Below are 26,243 nucleotides of genomic sequence, written 5' to 3' on the forward strand. Positions count from 1 at the left end.
TGGCAGCCCGGAATTAGCTGATGAAAAACAAAAGCGTCCGTCCGTCGCCTGCAGCTGTCATTAAGGAGACTGGAAGCACAATGAGGCTTTCAAAGGCTAACCTGGCCTTGAAACACCGATCCGGACTTGAAACTCAACTTTGAATCTCAATAGCCCGACCGTCGAAGCATGAAATCGCAAATCCAGGCTTTGAAACCTGAACCAGGTTTTCAAAGCCTATTAGAAAGACTTAAGAAGATGGTAATGGGGAAAAAAAAAGCCTGAAAGATGGATGAGGAGGAGGAGGAGAAGGTGGTAGTGGTGGTTTTGGGGTTGATACCTACCGCGCCCTGCTGCTATCTAGCTCCCAGCCTCTGGACTGGTCGGGTCTAGGCTGGGCCCTGTAGGCTCACTAGGGCAGGGCGACCCAGAAGCACAAGCCTGCCAGCGTGTGGCCGAGCGGGAAGAGGAGAAACAGGAGGAAAAGAAAAAAAGAAGGTTGCCAAGAATTAAGGAGGGAAGCAGGCAGAAGGAAACAGCTTGTTAACAAGAAAAGAAAAGAGCAGCAAGTTAAAAGAGGAAAGAAGACGATGATTGCACTGTGCAACCAAATCCGACAAAACTCACGACAAAATTGCAGGACATAATAAATAAATAAATAGAAGATATATCAAAATACACATTTAAATACAAATAAAATATAAATACTATGATCATTATTGAATATTATTTTAAATGAATATTAAATAAGATTTTAAATATTAAATATTAAAGAAATATAAAATAGAAACATTACGATTACATGCTTATGTGTATATTAGTATTATCTTAAAATATAGTCATATTTTCACTCCTCAATTTAATAGATGATACGTAATAATCTATTAATCCATGTATACATTTGGTCTACTTTTTAAATACATTAATAGAAAATAAATGTAATACATATATTAGCATTTTTAAATGTGAAATACATTGTACGTACATATTAAATAAAAAAATATTCTGATTGATCCATTCATTAATTTTCTTTCAAATATGATCAGATAATATATGCATGCATGGCAACATCATTGGGATTCTAGCGAGCGACAAGTTGGTCTTGTTGCTCGGAATTACTAAAAAGTATCAACGGGAGGTTGCGACGCAGCATGCGGAACATACGCACGGCACGCACACAAACAAAAAAGCGCAGTGGCTTCCCTCCGAGGACCTGCCGCGTTTCACAGCTCACTTCACAAAAAGCACAAGCTGTGTTTTCTTTCCCCCTTCTTCCGCCTTCATTCAATCACGCTTGTCTTTATTTCGGCGACCTTTTCATCACACGCCGCCGCCGTTGTACACTTTTTATTTTGTGAAGCTTCTCTGTGACATTTGCAGCTGAGTATAAAAAAAAAAAAAAAAAAAAACTCTCCCTCTGTGACCCGCCCTCTCTCTGTCTTTTATTTTTTATTCTCCCCTAAAATGGCTGGATTGGATGCTTTAAAACCGAAATGATTGCTTCACGCCTGAAGAGTGAGCGGTGGCGAGTGAAGGAGGAAGGACTTGAAAACGACAGGAGACAAAAGGGTAAGAAAGCACCAGAGAAGGTCAGTGACTCCGCGCCGGCAAGATTAACTTCACGACCGGACATCGAAAGTGACGTTTGCTCGGTATCTGCAGTTTTTATGTAAAAAAAAAAAAAATGTGGCAATTCCAAACTTACAGCATCTTCCTCGCCACTGCGGCTCGGGCTGCCCTCCGCCTCCCCAAACGAGTCGTCGGTGGGCGGGTCGGTGGCGTCCGTCGGGGGGTCGCTGATGTGCGAGGCGGACGATTTGGAGGGCGAGCACTGGTGGGGGGCCGGTGTGGGGGCTGCAAAAAAAAAAAAAGCGAGCTCACGCAAGGAATGCGGCACTCGTGTGTCGAGCGTCGATGATGTCATACGGTGACGACTCACGGGAGTTGGTGGAGGGCGTCGTGGAGGTGACCGGCGTCAGGTTCATCTGGGAAATGTCAAAGTCGTCGCAGTCGTCCGTGTCCTGGGCGGTGCCGACGCGGCTGAAGTAAGTGCTGAATGCCTCTGAGGTGCCCGCTAAGCTATGCTGCTTCTTGGACGGCATCGCCGGGGGCTTTGCCAGCTCAAAGTCCTAACATAAAACATTCATTTGAATTTGCACCTACAGAAATGACACAACTTCTCGTACCTTGAACATCTCTTTGCTCATCTTCTTCGCCCGCTCCTCACGTTGCGGACTAGACGACGCGGATGGAGCCGCGGCGCCTGCACCTGAATGCGTTTCGCCGCCCGGCGTCGCGGCGGGGACGGGGGTGAGCGCCTGGAACACGGCGGCGGCCGGCAGCGTGCCCACGGGCTGCGTAGGGAGGTAGGCTGCGGGGGGGAAGGCTCCGGCCGCCATGGCCGCCCACTGTTGCTGGGTGGCGGGGAAGATATTGGCCTGCCCCCAGATGAGAGGCTGGCCGCCCGGCAGAACTTGCGCCAGAGGGGACTGGACCCCGAAGGCCAGCGGCGTCTGGGCGGCGAACGCCTGCTGGGACCAGGCTGCGGAGGGAACCGCTCCCATTGTCACGTAACCTGAAACCAGACGGCGATAAATAACGCTCACAAAGATGCTGCCCGTGCAGACGAGGAAGATAAGCGTGCAATTAAACCATCCCCAGCTTTTTCTTGGACGCACAAACGCACACGTACGTAGATAATAAATCCATGCGTCACCGGAGAGCGCTGCCCTACTTGCGCCTGAAGCTAATGTAGCGTCTCTTCCCGGTCACGGTGAACGAGCAGAATTACCTTCCAAACGAGGCGGCGGCGTTTCGGCGAAACGCACTCATTAAAATGGCTCAAATTCATCAGCTAAATCTTGAGCAACGACGCACTTGCTCAACATACAACCTCGAGAGTCTTTTTCTGCTCACGCCTCATTCACACACAAGTACCGCGACTAGCGAACCAGGGGGTCGCGGCTATCTTTCTTCTCGGCCGCCTCGGCCCGCAGGTAAATCAACAGCGTCCGAGTCAGCCGGCTAATGATGCATTTTATATTCCACTCACAGCCGACGCCACCTCCTCTCCTCATCAACATTTCATTTCTATTCCATCCCTCCCTATTAATCACATCCTGTTCTTTTACTTCCCTTCTCACCTCTGCCAATCGGCCGGCTATCTTTGACAAAAAAATCAACTTAGGGATGGACACCGAGTACAGAAGGAATATTCCGCTTCTGTGAATGCTAATGAAATTCCATTTGGATTTAGGCTCGAGATGCTAATTGTTAGCTTGTATGCATACGGTGTTTGTATGTTAGCATTCAGGTGATGTCCTGAATCCTTGAAAAGGAAAAAGTTCTGCTTGTTTTTCCACACCTGAGGGCACAGACGAAGGGTTGAAAGGAGCAAAGAGCTCAGTGGGTGGCTGCAGGCCCAGCGACGGGTCCAGGGAGTTTGCAGGTGAGGCGGGGGTCTGCCGAGGTGACACAAAACAAGGCTTGAAAGAGAATCCCAATCCCAAATTGCTCATGCAAGACGGCGGCAGCGGCTACTCACCGACGGCGAGGTTATGTCAGGGGGTGTGGACATGTCGCCGAAAAGCTCTAATTGGTTGATATTCTGAGAATCACATAAAGGACACACACTGGGAGTCAGGCTAGGACATTTGCTGCGCCACGTCGGCGTCTGGCGTCCTATTGTGCGACATGCACGACTGGCGCCGCATGCAAAACATCAAAAGAGCTGATGCCACTTTACCTCGACGACTGCCGAGGCAACAAAGAGCGAGATGCACAAAGATGGGAGGGTGAGATGAAATGATTATGATGACATACCTACCGTGAACATAGTTGTCCAACAGGCAGATTGATTGCAAAATTACTAGTAGAAATAATTGTGGGGGGGGGGGGGGGGGGGAAAGAGAGTAAAAGTAAAACCAATCTTTTTTTTTGCCGTTAATAACCATAATTTAGCACAATGCACACTGTAGTTAACGTAACATATGGTATTGTTAAAGTGCTAACTAGCTAGCAAACTAGCTAGCGAGCTAACATTGGTCTTTCGTGCTATCCAAACATTCTGTTCCCATCTAATTGTGAAGTGAAATGTGTACTTTTTGGAACCAAGTCTTTGCACCTATAAATGTACTTTTTTTTTCATTTTTACTTTCCACCACTGTGACCAACTAAAACAAAGCCGCCGCAGCGCCCGTACGGCCCCGACGTCGCTCCGGGCGAGTCGTTAATGTCCTCCCATTACGGCGGATCAGCGGCGCGCCTCCGAGCGTCTCGCTATCAAAGACGGCAGCCTTTCCATTTAATCAGAATCTATTCTGTATTTCCGCTCTTCTGTAATTTGCCCCTCGTTCTGTGAATTAATAATATCTTAAGGCCAGTGTGAAGCGAAGGGAAACTATTTTTAGTTGTGAAGGAATTTAGGGAGCCTTGAATACACGGTCCAAGATTTGCATAAATCATGGACCCGGATCATTTCGGTAGAGATAATGAATGTTCTTAGAATATCTTCCCGCTCGCCACGATCTCGCATAAACCACCAGGCTTTTATATCGAAAAGATGTACATATACACTATGTATTTATTACTTCTATCAGAAAATGGAATCGCTGCACGCCGTGTTTTACATTTATGGGGACTGGGTGGTGATTTAGCGAGAGAAGAGGAAGGCTTTGGAGGCTGAGTTATGGGCTATTTTAAGTGCGGAGGAGATGGAGATCGCTCGGCAAGACAATGGGATGCGGATATTGATGATAGCCGGCTAAACCGCTGTGCGGCGACGTGGGGCCCGGCGTTTCCTGCTACGCCTTCATAACGTCAGACTTGTTACTTAACATCTTTGGGCCCCGGACAAAAAAATATTGTCTTTTCAAAACACGTCCATCCTTACTTTTGGTCGCTATGACAACATCAAGGTTAGATGTATTATTCATAAGCGAAAAAAGGGGGTCAGGAGTCGGGGCAGCGGCTCCCGACAGCTAGCGAAAACAAAAGCGCGGTCAAGATGACAGGAGGTCGGCTGACAAAGATTTCAACCGTCCTTACCTGAGAAACCGTCTCCAGGTTTAAGTCTATGAGATCCACCTGCTGATGCTGCTCCTCACTTAGTCCCGCCTGGGGGGGTTGCGAATGATTATGAGGATGATGATGAGGATGGCGGATGCTTTGATGTCCGTTCTGCAATCAACAACCTCGACGTTAGATAGATAGGCTGGTGGGGATGAAAATGGCGTGGCACGTGCAAACGACATTAGCGGAGTTTCACACTGAGGCAAAAGAGAGAGATGGGGCTGATTTAGGAGGGAAGGTGTTGCTCTCGCCAGGTGCTACACACACACCATGCACACACGCAATCGCACACGGGAGACTTAAAGAGGTTTAAGGATCATCCCTACCTTACGTCTAAACTACAGCTCTGAGCTGCCTTTGTGTTTCTGTAAATCCTCCACCAAAGTCTCAATGTTCCGAACTAAGAACGGCAGATACATCTTCGCCGCCCTCTTTTAAACAAACCGAATTCATAAAAACAACGGATTGTTATTGTTTTGTTACGGCCATAAAACGCCAGCTGTGGTAAACAAGGAAGTATCATGAATCGTCAGACGGCTAATGGCGGTTTGTGTCATTGTTTCACCCAAATGTGCCATTATTTCATCCCGTCACGAGACGGAGTTAAATGCTACGTGGTTAAACAGATACTCACAAAAATCACTTGACATTTGACTGAACGGCCAGTTAAATGCTTCGCTAAATGTTTCCGTTTCGCCAGCTAATGAGCATTAAATGAAACTGATAAGAAATCAGTCAATAAAGCTCATCCAAGCAGTGTATCACCGCCGCAGTTGTCGATACTTTGCTGTTGGCCTCAGTTTGGAAACGTGGAGAGATGAACCTTCTTGAGTTAGCTTAGCGCTAGCTAGCCGGTATGCCAGAACATAGACGAATCTTGAACCCCGACGTATGTTACATCAAAAAAGAAAAATGGCTTTCTTGGCAAAGCACAACTGGACTTGTCACTGTTTGGGGCAAAAGTATAATTCGAGTTGACGCTGTTTAAACTATAAATAAATAGCAAACTGGGATTTTGTGGGTGAGCCAGACCTCTAGCGTAGCCTCTTTTGGCCCGTTCCTTCGCCCTCGTATGTCCTGGCCACTGCTTATCAATTAGCCATCTCCAGCGGGGAAACTGTAATTACCTGTGTACGTGTTCCCTCAAGTAATTAATGCGGCCGCTATAATTAATGCCATCTTGCTGATCCCCTGCAGAGTGACTGATCACAACGGCAAACACACTCACACACTGGCCGGCGTGAAAGCTCAAACACATTCGGGAGCCCGACGCGAACACGACACAAAGAGATTACGGACATGTTTCTCTCCCCCACCCCAAAGATAATAATCGGCGGTAAAAGCGACTACTGTGTGCGGACTGGGCGAGGGCGTGTGTTGATTCAACACCAACACTTGGCGCAGGGTCAAGGGCTCAGTAGATTGGAATGGCCTCGCTCGGGTGTGTGTTTTATTGATCGCCGGCCGTTTAAGATGGTGACACAGTAAATAACAGAAGCGATTGCTTAGCGCAACGGGGTCACGTTCGGGGAGGGCGTTATCATCTCGTCCCAAAAGTTGTCGCCTATGCACACGCGCGGCGCAATGATCTGGCTTTATCTGCTATCGATTTCGTCCTGACGATGAAATAAAGGCTAAATCCACTCCAAAGAAGCGCTGCAGGTAATCACGTCGCACAAAAAAAAAACATCTCACCAGCGCCGAGTGATGAGCCGGAACGCTTCCAATTGCAAAGTGCATCATTTCTACATTGTTAACCGCAGCGGGAGTTCTTTGTTGTTTATTGTTAGTTGCTTAGCTTAGGGAAATGATTCTTAAACGATCAACCCAAACCATACCACCAACCAATCTGTACGAAAATGCGCCAATCAAATTCAATAATGAGCTCGATACAAAAGTGCGAGAGTATCCCTATTTGTGACAGTTTAACCGGATTAGCGTCTCCGCTAACAAGGTGAAATGATTGTAATGGCGTCGACGTGATTTTGATTCCATTTAGTCGAGACTAACCCAGCGATTCGAGCGCCTCCAGCAATCAAAGTCAGACCTCCTAACCACAATCAGAGCCTTTTCTGACTATCTTTAAATGCAAACTGATTACCATCAAATCACAACAACATATTTTCATGCCTGTGATTACTGCCTTTGACCAACTGGAGGGAAAAAGTATTCCCACCGAGACGGCGCCAACGAGCTCAACGCGAGTGAAAATATCGCATTTGTTAGCTTACAGACACCTGCCAATACGCCAGCCATCCAAATCGCAGCATGTGCCGCAGGACGGGCAAGGCCGAACACACACGGACGAGGCGGCGCACACACAAGTATGCTAGGGTGCCTGTAAGCTTCTTAGCGAAGCTTGCGTTGAGAAGCCCAAAGAAGAAAAAAAAGTGAGACTAATTCCCAGCCGGCCAAAAATTCACACTGCCTGCGGTGAGGTGGCCCAGCCCGGCTTTAGCTGTTCAAGGAGGGCTAAACACAGAAGGAGCGAAAAGTGACTGGACTTTTGAAAACGTTGGCTCCAGGTATCAACAAGAAATGCTTGCTATGTGCACAGAAATGATTTTTTTTTTCTTTCCACTTTGGCCCACAAAGCACCACTTCAATATGATGAAGGTCAACATATGCAGCTAAACATATTCAAAAATAATAATAAAAAATCTCAACTTGTGTCCTCCATGAAAAAAAGAAAAATGTTGGTGTTGAATGGTGAAAATATCCAAATACAAAATAGATGATATTGGCTACGGATGGCGCCAAAGCACTACATGAAGCTCCTCAACTCACTCCAACAAAATTCCTTAACGTTAGTGTCACAGGTTGGCAGCAGGGCTACACAACTCTCCTCACCTCACTCCAACATAGTGCATTGACATCAAGATCCCACAAGGTGGCACTCTAACTTACAATATTAAAAGATGTGACAATTTCTTATTCCTAACATTTTGATGCAGGCCGAGATATCCATATCTAAATTATTCAAACACGCAGTTGTGCAATAAATAACCTGCAGCGAGCCGGACTTTGGACACTCTTGATTTACACGTACACACAAAAACACACACACATAAACGATGCAATGTAAAGCAACTTGCCAAAACTAACGTGGCAGCACAGAAACACGCCCATGCACACACACATTAACACACACAAACAGGGAGAGCGGCCCTCTTATTACGACTCTGGAGATTTTAGCAGATTAAATCCAGCGGCAATATAAGCCGCATCTTTATGGGCAGATAAAGAGCAGTGGAGTTACAGCCCGCCGCTGCCGCCTGACAGTAGCCAAGGTCATCTTTCATTAGAACTGCCGGCAGCGGGAAGCCAATAACTAAAAAGATATACCACGTGCACACATCCATACACTAACTGGGATGTGCGACTGCAGTGTAATGTATGAGCGGGTGGGGAAATTCTAATTTAAAAAAAACCTGCCCGGGTGAGATCCCATTAGATTACCATTAGATGCCGTCATGTGGCTGGTTGGTGGACATGTGTAGATAACAAATCAGAGGAAAGATGATGGTGACACAATGTGTCGCCTATGCAAGGTCATGCGGGTTTGCACTGGATGCATGCTTAATTGAGCACCACAAATACGCACACAATACACATAAGCGGCGCCGCGGTTGACCACGCGGGGGCACGAGGAGGAAGGGGGGGGGGCGTCGGACACGCACACTGCACAAAGCACTGGGTCCCAGCAAACCTCTCAGGGGGAACCATAAATGCATTACTGAACGGGGGCTGAGTGATGCTCACTTGGGAGGAACGAGTTGGGTGATTATGGCGGGCCGATCTGAGAGGTTTGACTGAGGGTGTGTGGGGAGGCAGGCGGGCTGGCAAGCAAACACGGCGTCACTCACTGGGTGTCGCTTTGGGACGTCATAGACCCCTTCCTTCTGCTGGCTGGTGGGAACCTACACAGCCGGACGCAAATCCAGAGCCCGTTACCTCGAGATCAGATGGAGTGAATAACAGGCCTCTCTGATTGGGCAATTTTCATTTTTTTAAAAAAAAGCCGTTGCTGGATAAATAAGTATAAAAATATATCGTGTAGTATTTTTAACTCGTATGAAAAGAAAATACGACGAGAAACACATTGCAATTTTCCCAAAGTCATCAATCAAAATTTAGCCGAATGCTCTTTTAGCGCTGGCGCTAATCAGAATTAAAATCTGCACCAGTCGCGTCTCAGCCAATGAGGGAGCAGTTTGGTTGTCAGGTGAACGGGATGGATAAAATGAAGCTTTTCACCCCGTCGACGGGTAATAACTCAGTGTCGCGCACTTAATAATATTCCGTGCCACAAAAACGGAAAGATCTGACAGCATGTGTGCGACGAGCGGCTACAATAAGCGCTGATGGAAAAGATAGAGATTGTCTAGTTTAGAACAGCGGGGACATTTTAATAAATAGCAAGGCTGAGGTTCACAATGACTCACTTTCGCCTCTAGAGGACTGGAGAGGTATTACTCCCTGCGATGAAATCATTGTTTTGATAAACGTTTAAAGTTAATTTTACATATTTAATGGCACTTTAATTTGCTTGAATTATTTATATATACATGACAAATTAATAAAATGGGGAAAAAAGGAACAATTAACAAAATTGACTAAATATAATAAAATAAAAGTACAATTAAAATTAATGACCCGCAACGCATAAAGCGGTTCTGGAAATGGATGGATGGATAAATCTAAAAAAAAAACCTCAATAACCTTACCAAACAGCTAAATTGCTGAGTAGAGTATTTCTTCCCTATACAAAAAAGTAACTCAATTTTAGTTTAAAAAAAAAAACACATTTTAAGTGAAGAAAATGAAAAGAGCTTCCACTTGCCCAGATTCAAAGTTGTTACGCTGAGCCGAGGGCGGGTTAAGGCCGAGTAATATTTAAAAGTGAGCACGGAAGCGGCTTTAAAAAAATAATTGGAACAAATCCAACGGATCTGGCCGCCGTGAGAGACTCGCCGGATTCATCTGAATCATGCAAGGGCGGATATGTTGGCTAATGAACAGAAATGCACACAAGTTTGGCTTGAAATCTATATTAGGATGCAATCACGGTGGCGTGGAGCAAAGGGATGAATGTAGCGCACGTTGTCCCTTGTTTACTCCCTTTTGCATGTTTATTTCCAGAAGCGGCCATCTTTATTCATACATCAGCTCCTCTGTGGCTGCGGGCGGCCTCACGTTTGCGTTGCGAGCACGCCAGCGCTCTCACTGGCGCTCGCTCTTATTTTCCAATCCATTTTATTTAAAGATCAAACGAGAGTCTGGTGATTAATCTTTCTTTTCTTTCATCTCGGCGGGAGAAGAGGATGAGGAACCATGTCGGGGTGTTGGATGGGGGGCGGGTCTTTGCCTTCCGCACCGGCCAGGAATAACCTCCGCATCCGCTCCCCGCCCTCCACTTTTTCCCGCCCCTCGGAGGTCTACCCACGCCGCTTGATTGCATGTTTTTTTTTTTTTTTTTTTAAACCATGCTCTCTGCCATTCACCTACCATGGCTGTGATATATCAGATTTTATTGTGGTCTGTCATGGAAAACATTTTTACTTTAAGTTAAATACTGTAGAATATTAAAAACCATTACAGGGGTATAGTTAAAGTTTATGAGATGTGACAGCAAAGCCCTACTTTTGTCTAAATGAAATTCCTCATCTCACTTCAACACAGTTCCTCTGCACCAACAAGCCACAAGATGGCGTACGTAATTTTTTTTTTTTTTGCGAGTATACCTGATAAATGCTCTCGTCTGATTGGTCGCGGATGGGCTCGTGTCCGGCCTCAAACACAATGTACTACAGCGCCGGAAGCACAGGAAAGAGACAGGGAGGGGGGGGGGGAAAAAGAAAAGAAGAAGTGGAAGAAGTCGAGAGAAAAGTCAAACAGCATTTGTTGAAAATCAGCTGATCATGCAATCCCGCAAACATGCACGTTATGTGGATACATTTTGAACCCGGCTATGGTTCCGTTAGTAGCGACCAAGGGACTGTCTCCCCAACACAGTGCACACACACTCACACACACGGAGAGGGGCAAGGCAAAAGGTGGTGAAGCGGGGAAGTGAAGCAAGGCTTGCCGAGGTTACCTGATAGACCGGGTCCTCCAGATCTTCCTCCAATATCGTCTGCGGATGAGCCAAGCCAAAAAGAAAAGCAAAGAGGGCAGAAAGGGTTAAACGCATTATGCAGCCAAGTAGAGAGAGTAGGCGGAAAGCATAGGCCCAAAAAAATATATATAATTAACAATTAAATAGAAAATGAAAGAAAGAGTCTGGGGCTTCCAATCATTCGGTAATTTGGCAAGCATCAGACAGAGAGAACGGAAAGCGCAGCGGGCAGACGGCGCCACGGGCGGGACCTTAAATGATCCTTTTTGCTTTCATTGTTGTCTCGAGGCTGGAGTGGCGCATAAACAATGACATTTTTAACATCTCGACCAATGCTTGAAGTATAACAGACCTCTCAGTTGATGATGAAAAGAATTTTGACCTTGGATAATTTGACAAGGGTGCTCAAATCTTGGGGAAAAAAAAAAAAATGGCTGACAGTCAGGGAACTGGTGTACCTGGTAGACGGCCTGCTCACACTGTTTGTCCTTCTGGGCCTTCTTCTCCATCTCCTCACGCTGCTTGATCTCGTAGATGAGCTGGAACAAGTCTCGCAGGTCCAGGATCACTGGTTCCGCCTGATTGGACGAGGGGAGGGGGGGGGGGGATAAAGTTAATCTGGAACAAACTTGCATGGAGACACACACAAACGGGACATGCACATAGTGTGGCACTTCCCAAAACACACACACACACTTGAGTGCGCCGCCACAATACACAAATTGAGCATCTTGTTAGAGGCAACGACTTCTGTTGGTGCGTCTGATTGCGACTCCTTCTACTCCCCCCGCCCACCCGTCAGACAAAGCCGCCGTCTGTCAGAGTGAATTATTCCCACAAAGTGCTCTTGCCAACGAGCGGCACACCGGCGAACAAAAACACACTGGCGGCGCCACCGGCTTCCATCTTTCCCGTCCCGCCGCCTCGCCGACATCGACAGTCGGGCTTCACGTTCCCTTCCACTGTCAAAAACTACTCACACCCTGCACAACTATATTAGAAAAGTGGTGAGAAGCACAAAAATTAAAGTTCCCCAACACTGCTCCGAGTGACTTTCAACACTTGCGCTAATTCGACCGTCACCGAAACAAGCGGAACAAGCCTTTGAGTACGACAAGAGTTTCAGCCCTAATCAATTATTGACCTCCAGCATTTTGCGTAGTGCACTCGGAGTTCAGACGGAAAAGAAGAAAAAAAAAAAAAAAAAGCGCAGCTCTATTTTAGCGCCGCCGTTCCATGAGACAGTTTCTCCGCCTCACGCCGCTCTTGACAGGCCCGGCCCGAGGGGAGTGTGTGAACGTCTGCTCCTGCTGGGCTGCCGACACCAAACATATTGTCACGCTGTCACATTCGCCTCGTCTTTGAAAGTACAGATTCTAAACGTCTCCGCCGGTCTTCGTCTCGGATTCCCACTGACTTTTTTTTTTTTTTTTTTAAAAAGGGGCTTAAAAGCAGATACCAAGATGTCAAAAGAGGGACAACTAATTAATAGTTTCCTTTGGAGGAATGAACCGGCTTGTTTTGAAGCCTCAACATGGCCCTTGTCTTCTAATTAGTGGAGCCCAGACTTCAAGGAAACAAGGTGAAGCGGCATTTCGCTGTTATGCTGCATAAAATGGAAGAAGTTGTCAACATTTTAAATATTCTTTTAGTCATTTCAAAAAGCTATTTTTTTGTATTTCTGTAAATTAACTGTTGGTCAAAAATGTACAGAGTACTTGAGTGGAGTTCACAATTAAAATAAAACATGCAGCGTTAGCTTGCCGAGGCTAAAATGCTACTTTTAAATAATCAATAAATTGTATTTTCATAAAAATTCTCAGACTCATTTGATACGAATGTAATACATTTTGTTATGAGGTAGACTCAGATAAGTTCAAGTACTCATTAGCTCCTCTAGAGGACGGGAGTGAAAATCCCTCTTGAAAAAAAAACAGGTAGATGTTTAGATTCCCTTCACAGATGTCACACTGCAAAATAGTCCTTTTGAAATCTTTTCAGGTGTAAATTACACATGCAGGTCAAGCGGTGGCTGGGCGCAACCGTCGAATAAAAGTAAGCTTATAATGGCGACGTTTACTCAGGCACACGTCAGGTAAATGCCAGCTAAGGCTGAGCGATGGCGCTCGGACGGGGTCGCCGTTGGTGACAACCAATTTTGTGATCTCTGATCTATGTCGCAATAAGGTGCGCATGTGTGACTGCGCCGTTTGTGTCGCCGTGAGTCAAAGAGCAGCGCCCGGGAGGATGGATGTGCCATTAGAGCCGGTGACACACACTCAAACTCCCATCGACTCAGCATGGCCAATCGATACGGCGTCGGAGAGAGCCGGCTGGATGCAAACAGAGCGCGCGGGGGCACGACAAGAGGTCCGGAGAAGGTATTGGTGCGGGATTGAACGCAAAGCTCGGCAGAGTCGACAGCGGCTTGATAAATAAACAGCACGACGGGATACGGGTTGGCCGGCAAAGGTCGTTGTCGAAATGTCAAGAGGTCCGCGGCGTCGAGAGCCATGCATTATACATGAACGCGGTTGAACAGCATGAAAATGTCCAAAGGCTGACCGACTGAGAGGTCTTGATGGCCACAAAGCGGTGGTTGCCTTCCTTGCCGCAGATGTAGCCGAACGCTCGGTGGTCCGTGATGTCCTTGGCGATGTAGGAGATCTCGTGGACGGCGTGCTGGTGTTGCAGCACCTGAGGACAAGAACCACACCGACGCTTTCATTAGTCCTACTGAACCAAGGGTTGATACAAAAAAAACCCACACTAAAACATTTAAATATAATAATTTTAATTAATAATAATTTAATGATAATTAAAAAAATAGACTAAAACATTCAAATATTTTTTTGTCACGTACAAAATTAATTTAAAAAACATTTAATACATAGATAACATTTTCCCGCCAATATATTTCAGTTAAAGTCAGTTGTATACAAATTTTAATTATTCACAGATCGGCCCTGGTCCCAATATAATCATGTCAAATATATTGTTAAAATAACAAATTTGATTCGTTATTATTAAACAATTGTAAGAAAAATCTCAAACTTGCTAATCACTAGTCAAAAAGTCTGAAAAGGTGCCATGGCAGATGGCAGGGTTATTTTCTGTTTTTTTTTTGTGAGGGGGGGGGCTGTCTCAAGGGGGAATATCAGTGACAATCACGGTTCGGCAAGCTGTCCACTTGATGGTTTCATCTGTGGCCATACGACGAAACCCACCCGTCCGAGGCTAAAATGTGCCAGTTGCATGCTGGGAACACAGACACACACCAGCCACCGCGATGTAATCCTTAATGAGTCATTCATAATTAATAATTAGACTCATAATTATCATTGTTCCCCCCTATTGACCTGAAAATGGCAGCCACAAAACACAAAGTGGTTTTTGAATAATCGCTAGGAACGTGTGTGTGTTTGTGTGCGTAGGTGACAAAGTGCACGGAACATATTTTTTTGTTTTGCAGCCTCTCCAAATTTGAATTGATTTCACGTCCAGACAGCCAAAATCGTGACAATCACCTCTGGACTGAAATTGATTGATAAATTGCGCAAGTGGCAGCAACCCACATGAAAACTTTTGCGAGGAGTCACACTTGTTAACTTTTGTTGAACTTTTTACCAACTGACAGCTAACGGCAAAATAATAACACCCTTAAAATGCCATCACACAAACAAATAAAAAGAACGCATTCATATAATAATTAATCATTCAGACAATCTATCAATGTTAGAGAAAAGTGAAAACATTTCAAGTGTTTGCTGTAGCAATTTATCATTGAAAAATGCATTTAAAAAAAAAAAAAACCACAAAAAACCTTCACAAATATTTTATGCGAGTGTTGGGGAAAATCATGACAGCCCAAACGTGACAACAATGACCCTCATATTTTTCCAAAGAGGAAGATTTAGAAGAACGATGACATCCATTTTTCTATGGCCAGGCTTTGAATCCATTCATGATCAATTGATTTCTTGCTTGTCACTCTGCTTGAACAATAACATTATTTATGAGCGATTCCAGTTGTCTGTCAAGCTCGGTGTTTATTTTATTCATGCTTGTATTCTGTTATTAGCTTCCATTGATACAATATGTTTATTAGGCCGTTTTAATTTACTAAGCACATTCGCTGCTGATAGGAAAGACAAACTTCTTTCTCCTGACAGGCTGTCAGTGACAATGACAAATGTTTGCACAAACACAAAGTCAACAGAGAGCGATGTTTTGTTTTCCCTTCTGGTGAACGCTCTCTGTATCCCCCCCAAAAAATGATAACAAAGCCTCGGATGACAAATTAGTGTAGCGTAGGCAACCTTGCCAAAATAAGTTTAAAGAACCAGACTTTAAAGATTTGTCCACTGCAGTGGCAGAGCTAAAGGGGGGGCTGAGGGGGCACTGGCCTCCCTTGAAATATACTTGGACCTTTTAGGTGCCATGCCAGATCATTTTCAGGGAGGTTTTTTTTTCAACATTTCCACTCATCCCCCGTCGGGAACATAAACTGAATCTTTTGAAGGATTTTTTGAATGTGTAAAATTTTTTATTTTTGTTGTTTTACAGACCTCCACAGCCTCCCTGAAGTAAAACAATCCTAGCTCCGCCAGTGATCCACTAAATATCCAAATTGTGTCTTAAACCTGTCAGAAAAAGTCGCCGTATACAAATGACCTGGTCCAAAATTTTACGGGTACAAACACCTAACAGCAACCTTCTCGCGTCCATGTACGTTTCCAATAAACGCGCATGTGTCTGAGAGAAAGGAACATGCCCTCTGTTAAGATTAATGTTCTCCTCTCTTCTTTCCCTGCGTCTCAAGCGCCAGCCTTCCTCCCTCCGCTCCGGACGACCTTCCCTCCTTGGGGAGAGAGCGACCATCCATCCTGTCGGCCGAGCCGGCGCATCCATCCGCCCATCCGGCTGAGTGATGCGCGGGCCGGGAATGAGACTGTCAAGAACCCTGAACCTCAGCAGAGTCATTCCGGCTGTCTCTCTCTCTCTCCGGCTATCCATTAGGACTGATAGTGAGGACGGCGTATCACTGGAGTTAATATTAATGTGTGGCGACAGAGGACAAAGTCTCCCTATGGGGGGCTTTACTTTGACATATGCTCGCCCCTTCCCCACCCGTCCCACCGACTTGGTCCTTCCTCGTGTCTTTATTTCATCGTCCCCGCATCTCTTGGGGCTGAGACAAAGACCGACGACGGACATAAAAAGAGGCATGACGGACGACACTGCCGGCGGGATGAGCTCGGCGGCGTGAAATACGGCCGCCACCGGTGACCGGTGGCGCGCCTCTGAGTTACGTGCCGTCGAGGTGTAAATCTCCAGGATCAGCACCTTGGCTAATGAGGGGGGGGGGGTTGCCGTTTGCCCTCATTCACGGTCATTCGGATGAAATGACAGGAACTCGCGTTGCGGCACATGCTAATGCTACGCTAGGTTGTGATCTTCATTATTATTACAATGCTAACAATAACATGCTAAGAGGCTATCAATACTGTCATCAGTATCAGGCGGATTCCCCAACTTGTCATTGAGAGGGATCTTGACCGAGTTAAAAAAAAAACGCAGAGGGGGAGGATAATCGGCAAACAAAAGTTGCGTGGTATGCAAAGAGGCAAACAATGGGACAGCCATGTTCCCTCATCTACTGTTGGCCTTGTTCGCAAGGTTTCAATTAGGGCTTCCAGATTTCCCCCAGGGCCTCCCCCCCCTCGCTAGCCCAGAGATGCCTCATTAACGGCGCAAACACACAACGCTGTGTGTTGGCGTACCCATTAACAAACACACACACAAAAATGGAAGGAGCCGTTTGCTTACCCCTGACTTCTCATCAAAGATCTTGATCCCTCCAAAGGAAACTGTGAGGAACACTTTCTGCTTGTGTTCTCCTTTGGAGCGCGCCGCTGCCGCGATACCCTGAGGGCAGAACATTGACAGCTCGATGTGTTGAAACATGCTTGACTTGCACCCCGTGTCAATTAAGAGGTGAGTGAGCCTACGATCTGAACGAATCAAAGCAAACAGTAAAGAAACATGTTTGTCGTTACTTCATTCAAACGGACAAAAGAGACACTTTTTCAAATTCTCCTCCAATATCTGAGTTAGCGGTGTTCCCCACAGTACCATCCCGCTGCCACTAACATTTTCTAAGAATGGACTATTGAACTCTTCAGCCTATCCAAAATCCAAAAATATAACCCAATCTGCTAGTGAGTTAGGAGAAGCGGCCATCTTTTTTTGTACCATGACATATTTGTTCCTCAGATGTCTTGTGAAGCCCAAAAATGACAAAGTGATCTGTCCAAAGAATCAAAGTCAGCGCTGCAAAATCAATAGCGAGTGACGGAATAAGACAGGACAGGTGCGGGGGCCCAGAGTTCATTTGCAACGCTGGGTGCAAACATAACCCGCGGCAATAGCCCAAATTGACACATCGTTGATGAAGCGCCCCGACCGCACCTATACGAGAGCGAGATGTTAGCTTGAGCTGCGTTTGCGCTTTGTCTTGGAGGAGGGAAAAGCAGCTGGCATGAAAGAGAAGGTGAAAGAGATCAGAGAAAAGCTCTTGATGGATTTGCCGTAGCCCTAAATGAGGAGGAGGAGAGGCGTTTGATCAATGAGCTGTCTCTCCTCGTCTGGAACCTTTTGCCACCTCAAGCTTTTTTTCCTCCCAATTCAAACACATCCTGTAGGAGAAATAATGAATCGAGCTCTTCCAACTTCTAGACCAACTCACCGGATCAAGTCCACGGTTATGCATACACTTGAAATGATGACGGTCCAAAAAATCTTAGGCTCCGCCCCCTGGTTGTCATGGTGACAGAAGCTACATCCCTCAATGGCCGAGCAGTATAAGGGGCTATATTTTGGCCAATTGCCAGTATTAAATTACGAGTTTCCTCATCCATCTTCATCCTCTCATCTTCCTCACTCACCTCTCATCCGAATTATTCTCCAGCGCCGCTTCCCTTTTCTTGCTAACTAGCCCATCTGTCTTCCTCTGCCTGTACTTATTGCCGTCCTTGCAAATGAGACTTTCACTCCACGTGGCCCTCGCTCTCATAGCTAACCTCGCCTCTTCATGTTCTTCTCTTTGATGGAATTTGTGGAAGAAGAAAAAAAATAAAAAATCAATGTAAGTATTCTTCTTACCTTGAGCTTCATCATGGAGTCCTGACAGAGTTTGTCCCCGCGAGCCGCTGTGACCTCGTCCAGGCCGATGAGTTTCGCCTTGTAGCGGACGCCGTCGCTCTTAAAGCGCCTGATGAGCGTCGCTTCGCTGCGATCCTGCCCTGTACACACACACACGCACACACACACAAAACCTGGCGTTCAAGGTCTTCCATCATCTTTTACCTTGTGGGTAATGAATCCCGTACAGCAGAAAAGACCATCCCTGATCCGAGTTGTGTAAAAGAAAAAAACAGTAATGTTATGTGCCATTCGATGAATGACACGGATCAATACGCTTCGTGTGAACATTTATTTTTCCTCCGTTCTTATCTCGTCCATTGTGTGAGAATGTCAGCGTTGCGCGAGTGGCGGCCATGACGGCCCCGTGTTGAACCTGCTCGTGCTGAATACACAAGGACATGAAGAGGAGGAGGAAGTCCTCTGTTATTGTTCCTGCGCAATATATTGTCAAAAATATTGGGTCACTTAGACATGAGTTGGTCCTGGTCTGAAATATTGACGCGATGACATTTTATAAATCTTTCAAAGCTAATTAATTCCCGTTTGGAATACAGCTGTAACATTAAAAACGAGGAAAAAAAAAAACGCTGTAAATATTTTGCGCATGTAGCGTGATGCTTACAAGCTCCGATGTAATAAAATCGTAACTCTCGGCGTAATAGTTTCTTCCTTGGCCCGAGGCGCTGTTAAGTAATACATTCACGCAGCACTGACAGGAGGGGAAACCCTTTTAATGTTTTTAATCTTCATTCTGCTCCCGTAAAGGCTCTAAATCAGCAGGTAAAGCCAACGAGTGCCCACGCGCCGTCGTTCGTGATAATGCAGGGGGGGGGGCTCGGATGAAACATCGACACATTAACGACGTGACCCTTCGAAGGTCGTGCGGTGGTGGTGGGCGATGAAGGTATTCCCCCCCCCCCTCCTCCCCTCCCTCCTCTCGGATTGTTGCCAGTGTTGCTTGGCAAAAAAATGTGAAGCTTTTCTGGCATTTGTTTTTCAATTTTTAGTTTGACATCAAAAACTGTGGCTTCTATTATTTTATCACTGGTGCTATTTTTAATGGTCAAAAAAAAAAGAGGCACGCGTGTGTACGTGTGTGTCAAAAGTAGGGGGAAAAAAACGGTCGTATCTGGTAATATTAAATGTGTGCGACTGCCGTGACGCCCGCCGAGTGTCAAAGAGAACTAATGAAAGAATCTTTGGTTTCATCCTCCTCCTCCTCCCCACACATGCGCAAACAGATCACGTCTCACAGAAACACACCGTTACACAAAGCGAACACTGCCAACGTGCCACTCGCGGCTGCTGCTCGACAGGTCAGCACTCGTGCGTGCACACGCACACACCAACTGACGTCTCTACCTTCAAAGTAACACAGAAGTGAACACTGAGGGAATCTGCCAATGTGCCAGTCATGGCTGATGCTCAACGGGGGGGGGGGCATACACACACATATACACACACAAGGACACATACGGGAGTGGGGAGATGAAGAAGAGGATGGATGGTGATGAATGGTTGAATGAGCAAGGCCTCCCTGGATAGATGTCACTCAGGATTAGAGCGTTATGACAGGCAGAAGCCCCTTTGGCACACACACACACATCCAAATGCACACACACTTGTGATCGATGGCAGGTAGAGTACAGTCGGGCCCTTCAGGAAAGCCCCGGGCGTCGCCCCCAGCAACTGTAACCTCCTGTTCGTTCAATGCATCACTCTCATCCAGCAGGCTTCTCCATCAACGTTGTCACACACACACACACACACATGGAATTGCATTTTGCCCATCATGCATTGCGATCGCACCTTGCCCTCCATGATAGCTCACCTTTGGCCTTGCCCTCAAGGTTCGGCCATTAATTCTTTGCTTAAAGAGCCCTGGGGTGCACTTGTCAGAAGCCCATATAATGTTTATATCATTCTTGTACAGGGAGACCTTAAAATAATTTATTCTTATATTCTTTATCCCCTGCTAGGAACCACTAATACTAGTGCTGCACTGAGAAGCCAAGAGAGGAGCTGAGTCCCCACTACATTTTGTAAGTCTTACACTGCCCCCGGTGGCCAAGGAGTGCACATCAGAATGAGTGTAGCGAATTATTTTAAATTCTATATAATTTCTGCGATTGGTTTCTCAGTCAATTACATGACCGGTGTTAATTACATGTCTTGCTAACTTCAGCAGTGCAAAAAAAACAAAAATAAAATTACCCAGCTCGTAAACAGAAGCAAAAAGTAAGCTCAATGATGCTTAATGGTCTTGCTCATTATATTTATTAGACATTCGAGACCAAGGGCCCAGTCGCCCGCAGTTACAAGCGTTAGCCACTGAGCTTTCTTTGCAAATCTGGGATTAGCCATGATCCGGCCTCTGGAAATGTGCGCACTTGTCGTTTTTTCAGCAGTTGCGTGTTTTTTCTGGCAGGTGGTGTTTAGTACCCAAGAGCTCCAGATGCAACCGCAGCTGGGCCGCTTCCCGAGCAACACTCGACGGCCTTGCAATCAATCCCGCTCCGATGCCCAACGTTTGCGCGTCTGTGCGTGATTTCACCTCGCCGGAGATAAAGCGCCACGTTCCGAGCCCCCACAAAGGAAAATCCGGTTCCAGGCCAGCAAGATTGATTTAGCGCATAAAAGCTGGCACTTGACTGACGAGACGCGTATGCAAATGAGCGACGGCGAGTGTAAAATGCGATGATAAAGTGCGACTCATCGAGGAAACAAATTGCCTCGCTCGTTTGCTGACGCCGGCGCTTTTTTCTTTATGGCGCCGAGACGTGATTGCTGTTGTGTTCATGAAAACGGTTTCACATTTCACTGCTGTTTTTTTTTTTATTAACAAAGACAGCTAGCATTGATGTCAATTCTTAAATTTCCTTCAGCCAGTTTTGTATTTGATATCATTTTGTTTTCCAAACTTCACCACCTGCCGCACTGACCTCCGGACCACACGAGTTCAAATGCGAGTCAGTCACAAAGGCGCCCCCGAGGCAACGGCTCCCTGCTTTGCGGCCCTGGATCAGACGCACCCTGATGTCAAGGTCGTTTTAGAAGGAGCCGATAGACGGCACTTTTAAATTGTGGAGACAGTTGGCTCCCGAGAGGCATTTCTTGATGCGTGCGGCAGTGCCATGGTGTTTTCCTGAGTTTGACTCTCCTGTGTCCATTTGTGAAATGAAGCAACAGCTACTACGTTCCCAGTTCAGGAGCCACAGCCATTGGAGGTTTCATTTGAAGGTGTTTGATGATGTCAAGAAACACAACTCAAAGGTTCCTTCAAATATGGCATTGCGACTTTCCTTCGTGGCCTGTCCTGAATAAAAAATTCAGTACAAGCGCTCCCATATTTTATCACGGTTCATCATTCATGTGGGTTCTTTTTTTTTTTTTTTTTTGGGTGGTACTTTGGCTGTGACAGACAGAAACCAAATTCCCAATTTTTTCCCAGAAATAACCCAACGCTTCTTAATTATCGCTTCCAATTGAAGTTTATTTTCGAACTAAACATAAAACGTGTTCATTCAAGTCTGCTAGCTTAATGCTAACACGTAAAGCAAAATATATGCTAATGACGCCATTTTGTTTTTTAATTTATGTCGAATTTGTTTAATGGCTCTCAACGGAGCTGTAAGCACATTTTGGTAACAGTTCTTTTTTCACATGTTGATTAAAGATACTTTGATTTTATTTTGTCACCGGCACAGACTTGAAGAGACTCTCTGCCTTAGATCGGCTTGCCGCAGATGTTTTTTTCCCGCCGCCGCCGCTCGTTGTTATGTAGCCACAAAGCGGTACGTGGCTTATTTTTAGAAGGTGCTAATTGTTGTTTCTTAACATCGAATTTGAGGAAACACCTCGAGCGTCTCGCCGAGTCAAAGAATCAAACGGCTCATCTCGCTGCTGCTTTGAGCTTATTTCAGTGTTCAAACCGCAACGAGATGCGCTGAGTAGTCTGTTTCGTGTTTAAAAAAAAAAATCTGTTGTTTTTTTTTTTTTTTTAAAAGTCCAACCCAAAGTTACACAACATTTGGAATGGTTGTCGCTAAATTTAATACGCCGTATATAAAATATCACCAAGGGCAAAATGCCGGCAATGCGTATTTATGACTGTTTGTGATGTTTGTGTGTGCACCTGTGTGCCGTCCGCCTCCTGACAAGCTGTCACAGTGGGATTCGGGAGAAAAAAAAGAAAAAAAACACAAGACATCCTCATCCTGTCATGCAACACTGAATCCGCTCCCCCTACGGGCCTGCACCGCGGGCCACTCGTGCACCGTGACAATCATTACAAGAGGCATGCAAAGTGTGTGTGTGCGTGTGTGTCACTTTCTCTAAGCGCATCAGGTATCTCCTCAAAATCCAACAGTTGTCTTTTCATGCCGAGAGCAAAGTGCTTCCTTCATGAGGGTCACAAATGAGTTGGACCAGAATTACCATAGACCCTGCATGGATTACGAAACCCCCGCAAAAGACTTGTTGCTACTTTTTCAGTTCAAAACATTTCCACCGAGGACACAACTTAAGAGTCTTGTGGGCCTGCTCTGTTGTCAAGCTTGTCAATATCACACAAAGAAATGTCCTTTCAGAACTCATTTGTGTATTGTCCTCCATTGAGTGTGTGTTCATGTGTGTGTGAGAGAGACTCGGATGTTTTCTCCTTTTTGTGCAAATGATGTGCGGGGAGCCAACTGTTGCTATGGTGACCGTCGTTAGTAATGCGGCGGAGGAAGCGAACACACTGAGACGATTGTGACGTGTGCAAACTATCATACACACTCCATTAAGACACACACACATATTGTCCAATGGTCAAATTAGATTTTTAGTTCCGTATATTTGTGTGTGATGGGTGGAATGTTTTTGACGTCAATAAAAGAAGACGTCACACAATGTGCCTTTACTCGATTTTTTTTTTGGGGGTCGGCCCGTATCCATTTCTGGCCAACAATGACAACCGCAGCAGCGCTGAGCCAATTCAATTCCATCTCGACTTTGATTGGCGGGAACAGATCTGATTACCTCTCAAGGAGGATGCAAATTGAAATTTAAAATACTGTCTGTGTCCAAGAATTCCCAGGGGACAAATATTAGGTTGATGGCTCCAGATACTTCAGAACCTGGTTGCCTGGACAGCAGCCATTCCTTTTCAAAACTTTTCAAGAAGTGTCAAATGTTGCCTCATTGGGCATTCAGAAGCAATTTCGAGCGTGAGATGGGGTCCCAATCTCTACGGATTTAGCGAGGATTAAGCTCGACTTCGAGAAGCGCTTGACCGCTAATAATAGGAGCGACCCATCGGCCGTCGTGTCAAACTAGTAAGAACAAAAAAAACAAAAAATCCCCTCTCCTTCAAAACGACAAAATCCAAGGGTTATCTTTTTCTTTGTCATGGTAATTGAATAAAAAAAAAAAAGAAGTGAGGTGCCACAGAAAGTAAAAAAAAATAAAATGAATAAATAAAACAGGAAGTGCCGGAGCGCAACGCTGGTTCGTTGTCATTCAAAGCAGAGCTGCCAGACAAAAGACGGGAGATTGCCTCACATTAGTCTCTTTGCTCGTCATTGCAAGGTCATTTAGCAGTCAGGGGGAAGAGGAAGAGGAGGAGGAAGAGGAGCGAGCTGCAAGGGATCCTCCTCCATATGGGCTATTTTCATTTCATGAGATGACGAGGAGCAATTTAGCGACATCTGCGTGACGCCCGTGTGCGTCATGCGCACAAGAGCAGCGTTCGCTAACTTGACTGTTCTCGATTGTGTTGCGCCGCACTTTCATCACATTGCGGCGTGTGCGTGCGTGCGTGCGTGCGTGTACGAGACAGAATGACCCAGATGAGGGGAGTGATGAGTTCCCACAGCGAGATAAGACTTTTGTTTTAAACAAATCTTTTTTAATCTGCATTTTTAGATAAGCTATTAAGACTTCTTTCTACTTTTAATTTTTGTATCGGTTTGTTTTTACATCCATTTATTTTACATCTATTTTATGATTTCCATAGTTTACAAATTAGTTTTTTTTTCCCTATTTTTAATTTTTACATCTTACACATTACATTCGTATTTTCATCTGACATAAGGCTTCATTTCTGATCTTTTTTTAAATATTTATTTCACCCACTGACACAAGGTTGGCGGTACTCGTGTGTGTACATGTGTGTTTGGAAGTGAAAAGGCAAACAGGAGATGTTAAAGCACCCCCAAGTCTCAATGCTGAAGGCAAAACATTAATCTTACCTCTCATACGCGCTTCTGGGCTTCATCCCAGCCTAGTGTGTGTGTGTGTGTGTGTGTGTGTGTGTGTACGTGTGTGTAAGTGCGCAAAGGTGAGAATGTGTCTTGATCTCCCTCAACTATAGAGAGCAGTATGAATGATGAACATGATTTCCATTGTGGCGAAACAAAGGTGCTTCTAAATAGGACATAAGGGGCGCCTGCTCGCATTCACACACGTGCACGCACCTGCCACCTGCAGTGTGTGTGTGTGTGTGTGTGCGTGCTTGTGAGTCAGCTGCAGCCGTGTGGAGTATTTTTTTGGTGCTCCATCAGCCAGGTTGTTTAGTGAGAATGTGCTATGTGCCGCTAACACAGTTAGCCAGGTGCCAACAAGCAGCTGGGCCAACTTTGGCCCCACACACACACGCACACACACACACCTGCTGTGGGGATCTACCTGCTCCATATAAATCTCCCTGAACACACACACACACACACACACACTGGTCAAGTTTGCAGTACCTTTCCTCCTGGAGTCCCGCCTGAGGGTGCCGGGACGGACGGCCGGCTGGAGCTCCGTCTCCGTTGACATCCTCCAGGTTCCGACCGGGTTGGGTTAGGTGCGTGGGCGCCGGGTGCGCGTGCGTGCGTGGCGTGGCGGCGCCGGGTGTGCGTGTCTGGGCACACGGGCTCATGGGAGGGAGGGAGGCGGGGCTTCAGCCCTGATGCAATGTCCGGCGTACACCCACGCCGAGCTGGATAAAAAATAAAAATAAAAAATGAGTTAAGGGAAAACAATATTTGCCCCTCCCTTTAGGGTGAGCTCGTTTTGACTGCTGGCCAGCATAACAATGAGCTGCTCGACTGGGCCTTGAGTGCATGTTGCCCGTGGTAACGACGGCGTGCGGAGACCACGCTCAACACTTCCTAATAACGCGTCTCGCCACGACTGCCGCTTCAGTAACAGCGGAAGGTGTTACGAAACACGACCCGGACTCCACCCGCCCTTGACGCTGAGGGCATCGTCTACTGTAGTTATAGTCTACAAAGTGTCTCCGCAGACAGCTCGCCGTGAATAAAAGTCATACGCCGCTGATGCGGTCAAGAGTTTCCAGGTGATGGGATAAGTGATTAAATCACCACGCATAGGAGTTCTCCTTAAAACATCAGCCCTGACCTCTTCTTCTCCATCTACCCTTGCTCGAGTGCAGACTTGAAGGAAATGAAAAGCGCTCGGCACTCCTTGAGAGAATCTCCCAACCCCCCCACCGCCACATCCCCGTCGACTACGTTTCTATGTGAATAGAAGGGCCCCCTGTAAGCCTCGGGCGAGAGCAGATGAATTGAGAGCCTTTTAATTTGCTGCCGACAGAACAGAACAGAGTCCATTTAATTCCACCAGCCGAGGCCGTGTCGGCAAAACGCTGACAATATTCTTTATCTGGTCCAAACACACTGGAAAAGTGCGAGTCACTCCAATTACAGGCATTATCTGCGGGGCTGCTCCAGCAAATGGATGGATGGATGGAGAGAGAGAGAGAGGTTAGAGGGAAGAGAGATGAGTGGGAAGAAAAGTAAAGGGTGAGGGAACAGAGAAGACATAATGAACCCGGTGGGGTGGGGGGTGGGCAAATGGGAAGCCAAAGGAAGTCAAATCT

At 46.2% G+C, this 26,243-nt stretch overlaps 1 protein-coding gene across 2 annotated transcripts in view; it reads right to left on the reverse strand.

Annotated features, from left to right (window-relative positions):
* The window catches only part of dab1a (DAB adaptor protein 1a), an 89,735-nt gene that overhangs the window by 3,552 nt on the left and 59,940 nt on the right, over positions 1-26,243 (reverse strand). Inside the window, exons 2-16 of one of the 2 annotated variants that reach the window (XM_049725449.2) lie at positions 25,108-25,340; positions 18,332-18,471; positions 16,997-17,095; positions 13,733-13,864; positions 11,626-11,745; positions 11,147-11,185; positions 10,794-10,856; positions 8,916-8,969; positions 5,026-5,157; positions 3,524-3,586; positions 3,344-3,440; positions 2,166-2,554; positions 1,919-2,108; positions 1,685-1,833; positions 324-420 (exon numbers count right to left, since the gene is read on the reverse strand). In XM_049725449.2, the coding sequence (XP_049581406.1) occupies positions 340-420; positions 1,685-1,833; positions 1,919-2,108; positions 2,166-2,554; positions 3,344-3,440; positions 3,524-3,586; positions 5,026-5,157; positions 8,916-8,969; positions 10,794-10,856; positions 11,147-11,185; positions 11,626-11,745; positions 13,733-13,864; positions 16,997-17,095; positions 18,332-18,471; positions 25,108-25,177 (1,818 nt within the window). In that variant the 5' untranslated portion in view covers positions 25,178-25,340 and the 3' untranslated portion in view covers positions 324-339. The remainder of the gene's footprint in view (positions 1-323; positions 421-1,684; positions 1,834-1,918; positions 2,109-2,165; positions 2,555-3,343; positions 3,441-3,523; positions 3,587-5,025; positions 5,158-8,915; positions 8,970-10,793; positions 10,857-11,146; positions 11,186-11,625; positions 11,746-13,732; positions 13,865-16,996; positions 17,096-18,331; positions 18,472-25,107; positions 25,341-26,243) is intronic. The other variant, XM_049725468.1, reaches the window with a different exon arrangement.

Source organism: Syngnathus scovelli, chromosome 10, assembly GCF_024217435.2.
Source record: "Syngnathus scovelli strain Florida chromosome 10, RoL_Ssco_1.2, whole genome shotgun sequence".
NCBI lineage: Eukaryota > Metazoa > Chordata > Actinopteri > Syngnathiformes > Syngnathidae > Syngnathus > Syngnathus scovelli.